This window comes from Danio rerio, chromosome 1 (assembly GCF_049306965.1).
Source record: "Danio rerio strain Tuebingen ecotype United States chromosome 1, GRCz12tu, whole genome shotgun sequence".
NCBI lineage: Eukaryota > Metazoa > Chordata > Actinopteri > Cypriniformes > Danionidae > Danio > Danio rerio.
The window spans coordinates 61,753,562-61,767,309 of NC_133176.1; the positions used below are offsets into that span (position 1 = coordinate 61,753,562).

Genomic DNA, 13,748 nt, shown 5'->3' on the forward strand with positions numbered 1-13,748 from the left:
ATATATATATATATATATATATATATATATATATATATATATATATGCATAGAAAAAATAAGCTAGTCACAAAAAACATTTAGTGCGTTGAAATATGTTGATCTACTTTGCGTTGATTTAAGGACTTCATAATGATGATATCCAAAAAGTCAAATCTTATTCAGACAGCATACCAATACATTTTCCAAACATTCAGTTATCTGGACAATAAGGAAGTCTCTAGGCTGAGCTTAAAATGCAGTTTCCCAACTAGGACTTCACAATACAAACAGTTTCCTCCGGGTGCTCCGCTTTCCCCCACTTTCCAAAAAAAATGTGGTACAGGTGAATTAGGTAGGCTAAATTGTCTGTAGTGTACTAGTGTGAATGAGTGTGTGTGGATGTTTCCCAGAGTTGGGTTGCGGCTGGAAGGGCATCCGCTGCGTAAAAACGTGCTGGATAAGTTGGTGGTTCATTCTGCTGTGGCGACCCTGGATTAATAAAGGGATGATGAATGAATGAATAAATGAATGAATGAATGAATACTTAAAAAATATTTATAGTAAAACAGCAACTCTGAAAAGACACATAGCAACAAACTGTAATGCAGAACATAGCTTTTGGCCCAATTTGGGGCGTGTAGCATTAAAGCCTAGGAGGAGAAGATGAAATAATAATAACAATAATAATAATAATGATGATATGTTTAAATAGAATAACAGTATGTTGGCTTGGGAAAGTTAGTTATGTGTGAGTCTGTGGTTGACAGATGCATAGTCACAGTGAGTCTCGTCTTTATTGAAGGCAACTGCAGCTTCAACGAGAGACTCTCCATGCTTCTGAAAACTGACGGATGCATACAGAAGCCCATCAGAGGGGATTGTGGGTAACTGGACTGAATAGAGTGGAGATGAGTCTTGAATCTCTTCTTGATCCTGTAGGAAATAAATCACCCAACATGAACTCTAGCTTTTATTCAAGTTCACCAGTTTCATCTATTTTTGTTGTTGTTGTACAAAGTTTAACTTAAAATTTTAAATCCATTTGACTGATGCAATTAGAGTTGATTAAAAATTAAGCAGATTAAAAAAAACCTTCACGATAAAGAAATGGCAGCTGTGGTTGCTGGTATTTCATCATTAAAAATAATACAAACCATAAAAGGGATTTCAAATTTTTACAGTAAACTTCCATATTTCATTAATTTAGTGTTTAATATAGCAGTGTTTTGAAGTATAACATCTACACATCATATCCTTTGTTAACCAGACACGCATGTTAACACAACTATTAACATATAGAGATGAGAATGTCATGTGATAAACCAATGCTCACCTCAAACAATTTTACCCACAAGCAGAGAAGCACATTGTTTTCACACAACTACTAAACACCATCATGGTAGCACACATAAAATTAAAGTAATGGAGTAAACATGATCTACAGTAGGTGTAACATAACACTTGGTAACACGTTATAATAGCTACACACTATGACCATTTGTTAAGCATTAGCAAATCGTGAATTCATTATCTGTGAAGCATTAACTAACTTAATACATTAATAAGTTAGTAAGAAGTTTAAAACTGCAATTACAAATGCTGTACTCTTGAGTTAAAACCACAGTTATAATGTGCTTAATAAATGTAGTTTCATATCTTGTTAATTATTTATTTTTCATTACTAAATTAAGTATTGCATTTTTACAGAGCAGTTATTTAAGCATAGTTGGTGTTTTTTTTTTTTTTTTTTGAGATCTTTCAGAATGAGTTAGTAAGTGATTATCAAACTATTCAAATTAACATGTATAATTTGTATTATTCAGGCATGTATTAATAGTAAATTTGTATGATAATAAATGCTTTATTAACTTAACTTGTATCGTATGTTAACTTAACATCCAGTTGTGTGAGCTAATCTAAAGTGAGGACTATTTATGCTTTATAAATCCCTGATAAATGACTATTCATGGCTCAATTCTTTTCTAAACAGGAAAAAAGAAAATATACAACTTTATTCATTTACATTCATTTGAAGATACACCAATGAAATCAATCTTTGCAACCTTATCTAAAATAAAACTACTGCACAGTTTAAACATTGCATCCTATTATATTGTAAATTATTATATTGTTGTTTTATCCAGTTTTATGTTGTATTTTGACACTATTGGTATTCAGCAATGTTTAAACTTTACAGTAATTAAACTTTTCAGATAAGATTGCAAAGATTATTGTTTGATACTGAACCTTTAATTGTCATTTTTAAGGATTTATAAAGCATAACTAGTTCTAGATTAGCTCACACGACTAGATGAAATTGTGTTAATAAAGCATTTATTAAAATACAAAGTAACTATTAGTATATGCCTGAATAATAATATATAAATGTTGATTTCAATACTTTATTAATCATTTACCTACGCATTCTGAATTATCTTAAAAAATAACCAGCTACTATTAAATACAAATGATTTGGTAATAATGCAACGCTTAATTAAGTAATGAAAAATCAACCAGTCACAAAATATCAAAGTACAATTATTAAGCAGATTATAAATGTGGCTGTAAGTCAAAAATAAAGCATTTGTAGATGCACTTATAAACGGCTTACTAACGTTTATTAATGTAGAGTTAATGCTTATCAAATTCACTATGCTAATGCTTAATACATGATTCATAGTGTGTAGTTATTATAAAGTGTTACCTAAAACTCTTATGCACATCACTGATGAGAAGGAAAATCTAAAAAGAACCAGAGTAATGCCAACAAATAAAAAAAAGCAAATAAAAACCAAGGTACAGTAAAAAGCAAAGTGTCATGTTGGAAACTCATTCACTTATATTAAAGAAACTTGCTGTTAACCAGGTTACATATTTCTATACTATTGACATTTTTTATCGTGCAACTTATTTCACATTGTAATACTCTATGATATAGATTATCAACTCACAGTTTCATGATCTGCAGTCTGTCTTCTGTCTGCTGATGAAGTGATGCCTGTACGAACTAGACAAACATACGAGATTCAGAAAATACATACTTCTGGCCACCAGAGGGCATCAAACACAAATTTACAAAATGTGTGTGTGTGTGCGTGTGTGTGTGTGTGTGTGTGTGTGTGTGTGTGTGTGTGTGTGTGTGTGTGTGTGTGTGTGTGTGTGTGTGTGTGTGTGTGTGTGTGTGTGAGAGTTTCTCACCTTGTTTACTGTAGTATTTCTTTTTGAAAAACAAAAGCAGTAAACACCCAGCGATCAGGATCAAACACACAGAAACCACAACTATCACAGAAAACTCTGAAATCACACAGTTATGGATTATATATTGTGAATATGTATACACAATAAACCCCACTTATCTTCAAGTCAATTAATTTAAAATGACACTGAGTTGATGGATCTTACCAGAGTTTGCACTGTTGGGGTCTGGCATGTTTGTTTCTGAAAATAAACAATAATACATAATGACAGCAGCAGTCAAAGCACTAAAAATGATGCAACAATATTATAAAATTATCTTTGTCAGAGTACTTTCATGTCCCTGTTATGGTATATGGTGCTTTTAGACTTTTTTTGTGGTTTCAAAACAGCTTTCCAGGTTTATAACCATACAGTACTGCACATTAGTAGTAATATTGCACAACTATTATAATAATGCACACATCTGAGCAGCACTGCAATGTGCTTTTTTGAATTGTCGCACAAAACACAGAATTAATAAACGATCATAGTTGAGAATCAGAATGCATGTGTTTAATGGCAGAGTTTAGTTTGGGGAATAAATTCTCATTTGCATGTGTTTTAATGGGCGACACGGTAGCTCAGTGGTTAACACTTTCACCTCACAGCAAGAAGGTCGCTGGTTCGAGTCTCGGCTGGGTCAGTAGTCATTTCTATGTGGAGTTTGCATGTTCTCCTTGAGTTGGCGTGGGTTTCCTCCGGGTGCTCCTGTTTCCCCCACAGTCCAAACACATGCGCTATAGGGGAACTGATCAACTAAATTGGTCGTAGTGTGTGTGTGTGTGTGTGTGTGTGTGTGTGTGTGTGTGTGTGTGTGTGGGTGTGAGTGTGTGTGAGTGAATGAGTGTGTGGGTTTTTCCCAGTACTGGGTTGCAGCTGGAAATGCATCTGCTGTGTAAAACATGCTCGAATAGTTGGTGGTTCATTCTGCTGTGGCGACCTCTGATGAATAAAGGGACTAAGCTGAAGGAAAATCAATGAATGAATGAATGTGTTTTAATGCCCGTGTCTGTGTGAGAATTTCAAGAGCGTTTAAACAATTTGGTCACAAGATATGATAACAGGGTACTAAAATTATATGGGTTTTATTTTAACCCTTGTGCACCCTTATGTTCGGGATGAAAACATCCAATGAATTGAACTGCTGTAAAAATGCATCAGATAAATATTTTTTTCATAATTATTTTTTAAATATAATTTATATAATATTTTTTAAATCTTGTTTTGCATAAATCTGTAAATCATCCTTAGTCCTTGATTAGAAAAGTTACAGGATTTTAACTCTTTAATTGCCAAATTCAAAAATTACATCACTAATTTGGTCAAAAAAAAAACACAAAATGACGTTAGATTTTAATTTTTTTCTCCCAAATTTACTGTTGTTGGCTGTTTTTGTCTCATTGACTTCCATTATAAGCACATTTGATGGTGCATAAATACACAGTCTTTGTATTTGTTTACTCCATGTAGTTCTGAGAGCTGAGATGCATAATTAGATTTTCTCATACACATCAAGGTAAGTGCATAAAGGTCACTCTCACACTCTCACACATGCTTTAATTTGCTGTTATAGTCTATATAGAATCCAGAAACTAAGTTTTTTTTTGCACAGGCCTATCTAAAGGGTTAATAGTGCCAACTGGTCCATGGGGAAGTCAAGGGGGCAAAAACAGCCACCAACAGTGAATTAGGGAGAAAAAAATGAAACTCTAACAATGCATCAAAGGCAATGTTGTTTTACATGTTCAAGATTAAAAAAAAATCTAAAAATCCAGTCCATAATTACTTTTTATGTTGAAAATGCATCATTTTGTGTTTTTTTCACCATATCAGTGACATCATTTATAATTTTGCCAATTAAAGAGTTAAAATTCGGTGATTTTTAAAAACATTTAGCAGTTTTGATCAGTAATGAGGTCGATTAACAGATTTATGCAAAAAAAAAAAATTTTTAAATGTATCTGATGCATTTTTAACAGCAGTTTAATTCAGTTTGTACATAACGAAAGGGTAGTAAATTTGCGGAGCGTATCAAGTTAATAGTTAAAATATGTGTCAAAATAAGATTTGTCAGCAGAAATCATTCTGCTAAATGAAACACAGAAAAAGTTATGGCCAAATTAAACTCAAACTCAAAATCACCCCAGAGTGGATGAAAACCTCCACAACAGCACATGAGGGATAACAAAGTTATTATTAAACAAATGACCACCTCAGTAGCTAAGTTGAAAAGTGTTTTACCTGTGTTGACATTTAGATGGACTTCAGTGAACAGGAATGAGCCAGAACTCTCCTCTCCACACCAGTATTTCCCAGAATCCTCCTCTGTCAGCTGGCTGATGTTCACTGTGAAAACTCCAGCAGAGCATTCGTCAGTCAGAGAGAATCGGCTATTTGCTGGCTTATTAAATGAAACAAGAACTCCAGCATGGACACAGATATTCGGCTGGTTTCCCTTGCAGAAAAACCTCTGGTGTTGTGTGTGTTTCCTGATGCATTTACAGCTGATGGACGCAGATCCTCTGACAGATGCTTTATGAATGACAGGCACTGAAGAGCAGAAAATTAAAACATTTCAAGAATGAGCATTTCCTGATAATTTATTTACACTCTTGTTATCCAAGATGTTCATAAACGTTCTCTTTCAGTCATAAATAGATGCATGTTTTTGTAGGAAAACATGCAGGATTTTTTTCAAGGTTCAGCATAATATCTTTGAAACAGTTCCTCCTCTGTCATCCAAAGCCACACCTCCTGAAATGACAGTTCTTCCCCTTTCAAAACCAAACGACTGACATGTCTTGTTTATTGATTGGTTAGTGGGGTGGCAGATTGGCTGGTGGGGTGGCAGATTGGCTGGTGGGGTGGCAGATTGGCTGGTGGGGTGGCAGATTGGTTGGTCAGGGGGCAGATTGGTTGGTGGGGTTGCAGATTAGTTGGTGGGGTTGAAGATTGGTTGGTGGGCTTGCAGATTGGTTGGTGGGGTTGAAGATTGGTTGGTGGGCTTGCAGATTGGTTGGTGGGGTTGAAGATTGGTTGGTGGGCTTGCAGATTGGCTGGTGGGGTGGCAGATTGGCTGGTGGGCTTGCAGATTGGTTGCATGAACTGAGGTGCACAGAAGTCCAAATCTGCATTTGTTGACAAAGTATCCCGTTGATTTAAAGACGAGTGTTACAAGTTTGAGCTACTTATCAGATTTATGGGAATTGTTGACCCAACAAATTTTAATTGGATGAACATTTTTTTGTTTTATGCCTCACCCAGAATAAAAAAATACATATAAAAACATTTAGATCATTAACTTTAATCATTACTATTGGAATGTAAAGAGACTTTTAACCAGAACAATAAAACATGTTTCTGAAGATAATCACCTACTGCACCTTTCAAAAACTCTTTAAAAATAACCACAGCTATTTATATTGCACAAGTTTAGGATGCTTTGTGGTTGAAAAAAGCATATCATTTTCTCTAGTTCCTCTAGATATGACTTTTAACTCATTCCTTCTTTATGACTGAAGAAAGAAAGAAATACATTGAATGACAAAGAGGCTAGTAAATGATCAGAAAATGCATATCCTGAAAGTGAACGAATGCTTTAAATATGATAACAGGACAATCACAAACAATGAGATTATCCCCACAAATCAAGCTCACCTTCTTTCATGATGATCATCAGCTCAGTTGAAATGATAAACATGTCTCTCACCACACAGCAGTAAATCCCAGCATCCTCTGCTCTCAGGCTGCTGATGTTCACAGTGAAGACGTTGAGTTCAGTGTTGTCCTTCATTGAAATATGTGGTCTTTTGATATGACCTTCATCTGATCGAATGATAGGCACTTCTTGAGTAAAGCACTTTCCTTTGTAGAAATATTTTATTTCACTTAAGTTGTGATCTTCGTTAGGGCATCTGATCTCAGCTGAATCTCCTTCACGTCCCATCACTGGCTGCACTAATGATGAATGCAAACTATTAATATGCTATGTACATGCATTGTTCTATTACATGGCTTATGCATTCTCGACTCACTAGTTAAGGTTAGTTCCAGTTTAGTGGTCAGGGAGATGAAGGTCAGATGTGTGTCTCTGGTTTTTGCTCCACACCAGTAAACTCCAGCATCTCTGACACTCACATTACTGATGCTCACTGTGAAAACTCCATCTGTGCTGTCAGAAATCTGAACGCGTCCCTTGTTAGATGAAACAATGTTCTGACATATCTTGTCATGGTTTTCTTTGCAGATGTGGTTGACGGTGTTCTTTTCACGGTGAATACAGGTGAGTTTCACACTTTCGCCAATGAAAGCCGCTTCGCTTGATGAATGAAAATCACCAGCTGTACACAAAAACAATGAAAGAATATGCAATAACAAACATTTTACCCAACTAAAAAAATCTCCAGAATCAAAACAGTATTACACATTTTGAGAATTGGAGAAACTTTGTAAGTTGTCAAATCTAATGAACTTGTGATATTTCATGAGCCTATAATTTAGATATTATAATTTCGTGAAAGCTACGGAAATTCTGCATGTACTTTCAGGTAATGCTTGAATTCACTTTGATATTCATTCATATTGGCTGGCTCATTGTGGACTTGATACCAATGTGCTATATAAGAATGTCTGCGGTTCTCAAAAAGCGTTTCAGTAAATATTTGCCTCCATGGTCTCACAATGATCAATGTTGGTTAGGGTTGGCATTTTTAATTTAACAACTCATTCAAGCTCATACTACATGAGTTTGAGTGAGTTGTTTATAAAGTAAAATTGCAGTTTGATTCAGTTGAATACCTTGTCGCAATAAAGAGACTGTATTACCGACTCCAACATTAATGTGGGTAATGTTCAGTTTGCCTGTTATATGTGTGCCAAATTTCACAACTGTCCTATGACTTAAGTACAGCAAATGGAGGATGAATTTCTTTAAAGGCACAGTTGACACAAAAGTGAAAGTTTACTCATCATTTACTCTCCCTCATATGGTTTCAAACATTTACAACTTTCTTCTGTTGAACACAAAAGAAGATATTTTTAGGAATGTTAAAAAATGATAGCCATTGACTTATATAACTGAGTTTTGGAATTGAGGTTTGGAACCAGTTGAGCTGAGGAAATGTCTGTTTTTGGATGACCTGTGTTTTACCTTTATTGACATTCAGCTTGACCTCAGTGTACAGATCATCCTGATCAATGTTTACTCCACATCTGTACGTCCCTTCATTTGCCGCTGATAAATCACTGATAAAAACCTTTAGATGTCCTTCAGTGGTGTTGTCATACATGTGCACGTTATCATGATGGATCCACTGATTCTGTTCATCCAACATGATCTTCTGTGATTCAGCTCTCATGAAGAATTTCTTGTTTTCTTTGATTTTTTGGGGAAATTTACACTTGATGAAGACTATTCTACCGATGTAGGCTTGAACCTGGACTGAAGTTATTTTATCTGCAGAATCAGATTTTATTTGTTAATTTATTACTTTATTAGAAGATTTTTTTATTTCTTTTTTAAAGAATGATTTCTCATATATAACCCTGGACCACAAAACCCACCATAAGTGTATATTTTTGGAAATTGAAGCGTTCCCTTCATAGTTTAGACTGATCATAAGAATTTATAATATATTCTGTTCACCAAACAGACCGATTGGCATTTCGATTTTCACAATTCGTATCGCCCAGAGTCCAAGATTGGTCAGGCCAACATCCTCTCACATGTCTGTGAAGTAGACCCCAGATCCACTCTTCCAGCCATCATTCTCCCACCTGAATGTGTGGTGGCAGCGGTCACCTGAGGAGTGGAATCTGAAGTCTGTTAGGCTCATACTGTTCTCATGCATGTCAAGTGCCCTAGGAGTCTGCTATTCCGAATTGGTCCAAACTTAGATACTTCAGTGGTGTCACTCATGTGAACTAGCCTGTCACTGTAAGTACCTATAGGTTAAATAAGCAATGGTTCTGGTGGCCATCCATGGTGTGGGACACTGATGAATTTGTGTTGGCTTGTCTGATCCGTGCAGTGGCTAAAGGCTTCAATTAAACCCCTGCAGGGCTACTCTAGCAGCTGTCTGTCCCTATGCAACTCTGATCCCATATAGGGACAGAATTTGAGACTGGACTACCCCCGTCTGGTGACAATGCTGTTGTCCTGGACAGGTTCTTAAAGGTGGCACATTTCATTCACCCTCCAAAAATTACAGAGAAGACTGTTGTCCTGGACCACGTCTTCCATATCCATGGCCTCCAAAGGACATGGTTTCAGAGCAGGGTGCCCAATTTATATTCTATATTAATATATTTTGCTCAGCTGGGGGCAACTGCAAACCTATCCATACATTTGTTTGTTCAGAGATGATTCCACACTTCAAGAATTGCAAGAGAAGCCCTCCTTTACTGGTGATCAGAACAAGGCATCTGCGGATGATCACTGTTCTGTGCCACCTCTATATGTGTGTATAATCCTTAGGTTTGGTTGTCTACCCAGGACATTCCTCTCAGACTTCCCTCATGCAAATTGGGACCCACATTTATTGGATTGTTTTCCATCACATTGCTCAGCTTGATGTTGGTTCGACTCAAATTAAGTTCCCAGTTTAAGAACATCCACTCTGTTTTCCTTGTTTCTAAAAATCAAACTTGTCATTCACCCTCGTCTTCAACCCTAGACCTCTGCTCCTTTGACTACAAGACTCATAGAGAGGTCTGTAACGTGCACTGTGTGTAAACTCCTGGATGTTAGGAGTTGAGGTAGAGATAATCAATACCTGGTAGACTGGAAGGGCTATAGTCCAGAGGAGAGATGTTGGATTATGGCTTGGGACATTCTGGACTTCTCTTTCATTAATCACTTTCACCAAGGTCATGGTGAGTCTTCTTGGATCTTCAGGGGGCATTCCTGAGGGAGGTGGGACTGTCACCACACTAGACTCACCTTCTGTTTCCCTCTTCCTTTGAGTTACAGCTCACTACCCATCATCAGTTTTAATCTGTTTTCACTTATTAGCTTAATGTTTGCTACCTGTTGCTTATTTGCACTTTCCTTTGAAACTTGCTCCGTGTCTCTACTTCATGCCATGTTTGTGTTGCTTGTTTTACTTGCTCGTTTTCACTTGTGTCCGTGGTCCTGTTTATTCTGGCTCGGCACATTTTTAAATCTGACTGGGAGTCTTCGAGGAAATAATTTCTCACTGACTTTCTCTTATAGATTATCTAAATAAACAGATTTGTTCTAACTGCAATTCAGTTTGAGATATTTTCTTAATATTCAAATGCTTTTTTGTCAATATATGTCAATATATATACATATGTTTGTGTGTGTAATGGAGGCCAGCTAGTAAGTGCTGTGCAGGTAAACCTCACTCCTGTGACCTCTAAAGGTGCTCTAGTGACGGACGCTAGACGTCATGGTCTTTAACCTCCTTGTTAGAGCAACAGACTCCCAAGCGAAAGGTCGCCGTTTCGATCTTAGCTCAGAGAGAGTTGGGTGTAGGACCGGCGGGGTTTTATATATATATGCAATGCAAGACTGGTTTTGTGCTCCAGGGTCACATTATAATAAGGTAAACTCACTAGTAACATTCAGATGAATCTTTTGAATGAAGGTAATGTGAGTGATTGATGATGAACGCTGATCATCTGATCTCTCCACTCCACATAAATAATCTCCATCATCTTCTGCAGAAACGCTGCTAATGGTGACATTAAAATGATCTTTATGACTGTCAGACAGACTGAACCTCTTCACAGATGATTGTGAGCTGCTGTTCAGCATGTGGACTGGATCTCCATTCAGCGTGTAGAAGACTTTGGTGCTTTTTTTAAACTTGTCTTGATATTTACAGATGATAGTAGTCTCTTGTCCAGCATACGAAGCTTGAATAACAGATGTCCCACAACTAGACTCTAAAAATAGTTTCAACAAAACTTTAAAATGTGCACAGAATATTGAAATGTTACAGATTCTCTCTGGAGAATGATGGATTTATTTTTGTCTGTTCAGGCTTTTCTAGGGTTATAGTTAGAGCTGCAGTTCTGCCATCAACACATGCTGATGCAAAAACACACATAAAGTGATAAGCATGCAAAGAAAAATGACATTAAGCTCACACTGTAATGTGTAATTTGATCTAATGACTTTGAGTTATATTTTTATTAGCTTATAATTATGAACTGGATAAAGGCAGAGAGTTTTTCCAAATATTTCTGAATGTTTTTTTTAATGAAGTACTTATTTAACTTATTTAAAATTTAACAAGGGGCTCATTTATGCTCGGTAATTAATTTGTTTTTTTGTTTTATACTTTAAACTTAAAAAGCACATAACTGACAGGCTTGCAAAAATATGCTCCAAAAATGTAAAATATGTTACAATTAATGTTTCTTTTTTCTTTTCATTCAAGCGTAACATCTTAACTTAGTATGTAGACAAAACATATATATATATATATATATATATATATATATATATATATATATATATATATATATATATATATATATATATATATATAAAATTCAAATTAAAAACTTTACAAATTACATAATTTAAACAATAAGCAACATATATTCCAAAAAGCAGATAAGCAGACAGTTTTATAACACTCAATGAGAGTCATTAATCACTCCAACCATTAGCTGCTATGTAACTGATAATAAACTAAATTTGTTAAAGGGCCCATCTAAATAAAGGGATACCTAAATATGCTATAATAAATATGATGATATGATTAATTATTGTAAGAAAAGTACAGTACATACCGCTCTTCACCACTAATTCTACATTATGATTCCATTTATGATCGTGTCCACATGTATATGTGCCATCATCCTCTCTGCTGAGGTTCTTGATGAGCACCAAGATGAATTTCCTGATTTCATCATCATACACAGCGAATCTGCCATTATGACTCCAGCAACTCTGAATCTTTGTATTGATCACCATCTTATAGGGATTATCTCTGCTAAAGTATGCCCCATCATTCTCCACATCAGATGACTTCTGGTTCGAGTACATGCACTTGAAGAGTAAACTCCCTCCAGTACATCCGTGCACTTTAAAGCAAAGTCCCTGACCTGCCAAACACAAGTCTAATAACTCAGGGCTATTGTATTCAATCAATCGGCTCATATTAAATAATATATTAGGTTTATATATATATATATATATATATATATATATATATATATATATATATATATATATATATATATATATATATATATATATACATATATATATATATATTAGTTGATCAGACTAACCATTGAAAAACTGACCTGAGATCAGAAAGAGAGTGATGAAGATGGTGAATGCAGACCTCATTCCAGATTCACTTTTGTCTTGTGGATATTCAGAGAATAAAACAAATCCAAGAATGGATGAAAAGTTTTCTTTAAAAACAATGCAAATGACTTCAGATGGAAGGATTAGTCAAATGCATGAAATACGCACATCATCCGTTGGTCAGCTTCACATTTACACTTCCCCTTTCTCACGATTCTACTTTCTGATTCTCTATAACGGTTTCACCCATTTGTACTGTGAGCATGTGCTGTGAAATGTGTCAAAGACTTGCAGAGAAACATTGCATGCAAATACAGATGACGCGTTACAGTTTTTCTCGATTGTTAAAACTAAATTTCTGAACCCTTGCTCCATTTTCTTAAATCATTAAACACAAAAGCTTATGCTCAAGCCCTATTCCTATATCCAAAAACATTATTAATTTTAAAAATTTATTAATATTACTGTATTTTTATCCATAACATCCAGAAGATAAAAAAAATGTGTTATCTTAAAAATACAACATGCTCATAAAAAGCCATCAGTTTTTTTTTTTTTTTTTTTTCTTCATTGGATTGCAACTCGGGCGAGGCAGTGGCGCAGTAGGTAGTGTTGTCACCTCACAGCAAGAAGGTCGCTGGTTCGAACCTCGGCTCAGTTGGCGTTTCTGTGTGGAGTTTGCATGTTCTCCCTGCCTTCGCGTGGGTTTCCTCTGGGTGCTCCGGTTTCCCTCACAGTCCAAACACATGCGGTACAGGTGAATTGGGTAGGCTAAATTGTGTATGAGTGTGTGTGAATGTGTGTGTGGATGTTTCCCAGAGGTGGGTTGCGGCTGGAAGGGCATCCACTGTGTAAAAAACTTGCTGGAAAAGTTGGCAGTTCATTCCGCTGTGGCGACCCTGGATTATTAAAGGGACTAAGCCGACAAGAAAATAAATGAATGAATGGATTGCAACTCGGGCTTTAGATTATCCCCACAGCAATAGCGTTATTTGCACCAGATTGATTTTACAGCACCAGTCAAAACTTTCTGACATCTTTATGGCACTCAATTGCATTAAAAATAAATACAGGCGACTGAACTTGGAGGATGATCTCCAAGTGGTGGTCTCCAACATTAAACCAAGAATAGACTTTTGCTGTGAACATTGTGTTCACAGCCCACTGAAGCTAAGCAGGGCTGCGCCTGGTCAGTACCTGGATGGAAGACCACATGGGAAAGCTAGGTTGCTGCCGGA

At 36.0% G+C, this 13,748-nt stretch overlaps 1 protein-coding gene across 3 annotated transcripts; it reads right to left on the reverse strand.

The window, feature by feature from the left end:
• Positions 1–95: 95 nt before the first annotated feature.
• On the reverse strand, positions 96–12,769 carry LOC137495366 (polymeric immunoglobulin receptor-like). Of its 3 annotated transcripts, none has more exons than XM_073908269.1 (11): positions 12,504–12,769; positions 11,985–12,299; positions 10,797–11,129; positions 8,368–8,673; positions 7,253–7,558; positions 6,876–7,175; positions 5,460–5,768; positions 3,384–3,419; positions 3,180–3,275; positions 2,933–2,988; positions 96–914 (listed from the first exon to the last, which is right to left on the reverse strand). In XM_073908269.1, the coding sequence occupies exons 1-11, from the start codon at positions 12,547–12,549 to the stop codon at positions 720–722; spliced, it is 2,298 nt and encodes a 765-aa protein (XP_073764370.1). In that variant the 5' UTR covers positions 12,550–12,769; the 3' UTR covers positions 96–719. The 3 variants fall into 3 exon arrangements, with proteins under 3 accessions (XP_073764370.1, XP_068077072.2, XP_073764375.1); XM_073908274.1 differs by having other exon boundaries at positions 524–914; positions 2,933–2,979; XM_068220971.2 differs by lacking the exon at positions 3,180–3,275 and having other exon boundaries at positions 134–914; positions 3,366–3,419.
• Positions 12,770–13,748: the final 979 nt, after the last annotated feature.

What these genes read in the sequence shown, in the direction of transcription:
- LOC137495366 (XM_073908269.1), bottom strand. Translation starts at nt 12,549, where the DNA reads ATGAGGTCTGCATTCACCATCTTCATCACTCTCTTTCTGATCTCAG. An exon ending in GATGATCATCATGAAAGAAG is followed by an intron (nt 5,769 to 6,875) that starts GTGAGCTTGATT and finishes TCTGCTCTTCAG; the next exon opens with TGCCTGTCATTCATAAAGCA. An exon ending in CCATCTAAATGTCAACACAG is followed by an intron (nt 3,420 to 5,459) that starts GTAAAACACTTT and finishes GTTTATTTTCAG; the next exon opens with AAACAAACATGCCAGACCCC.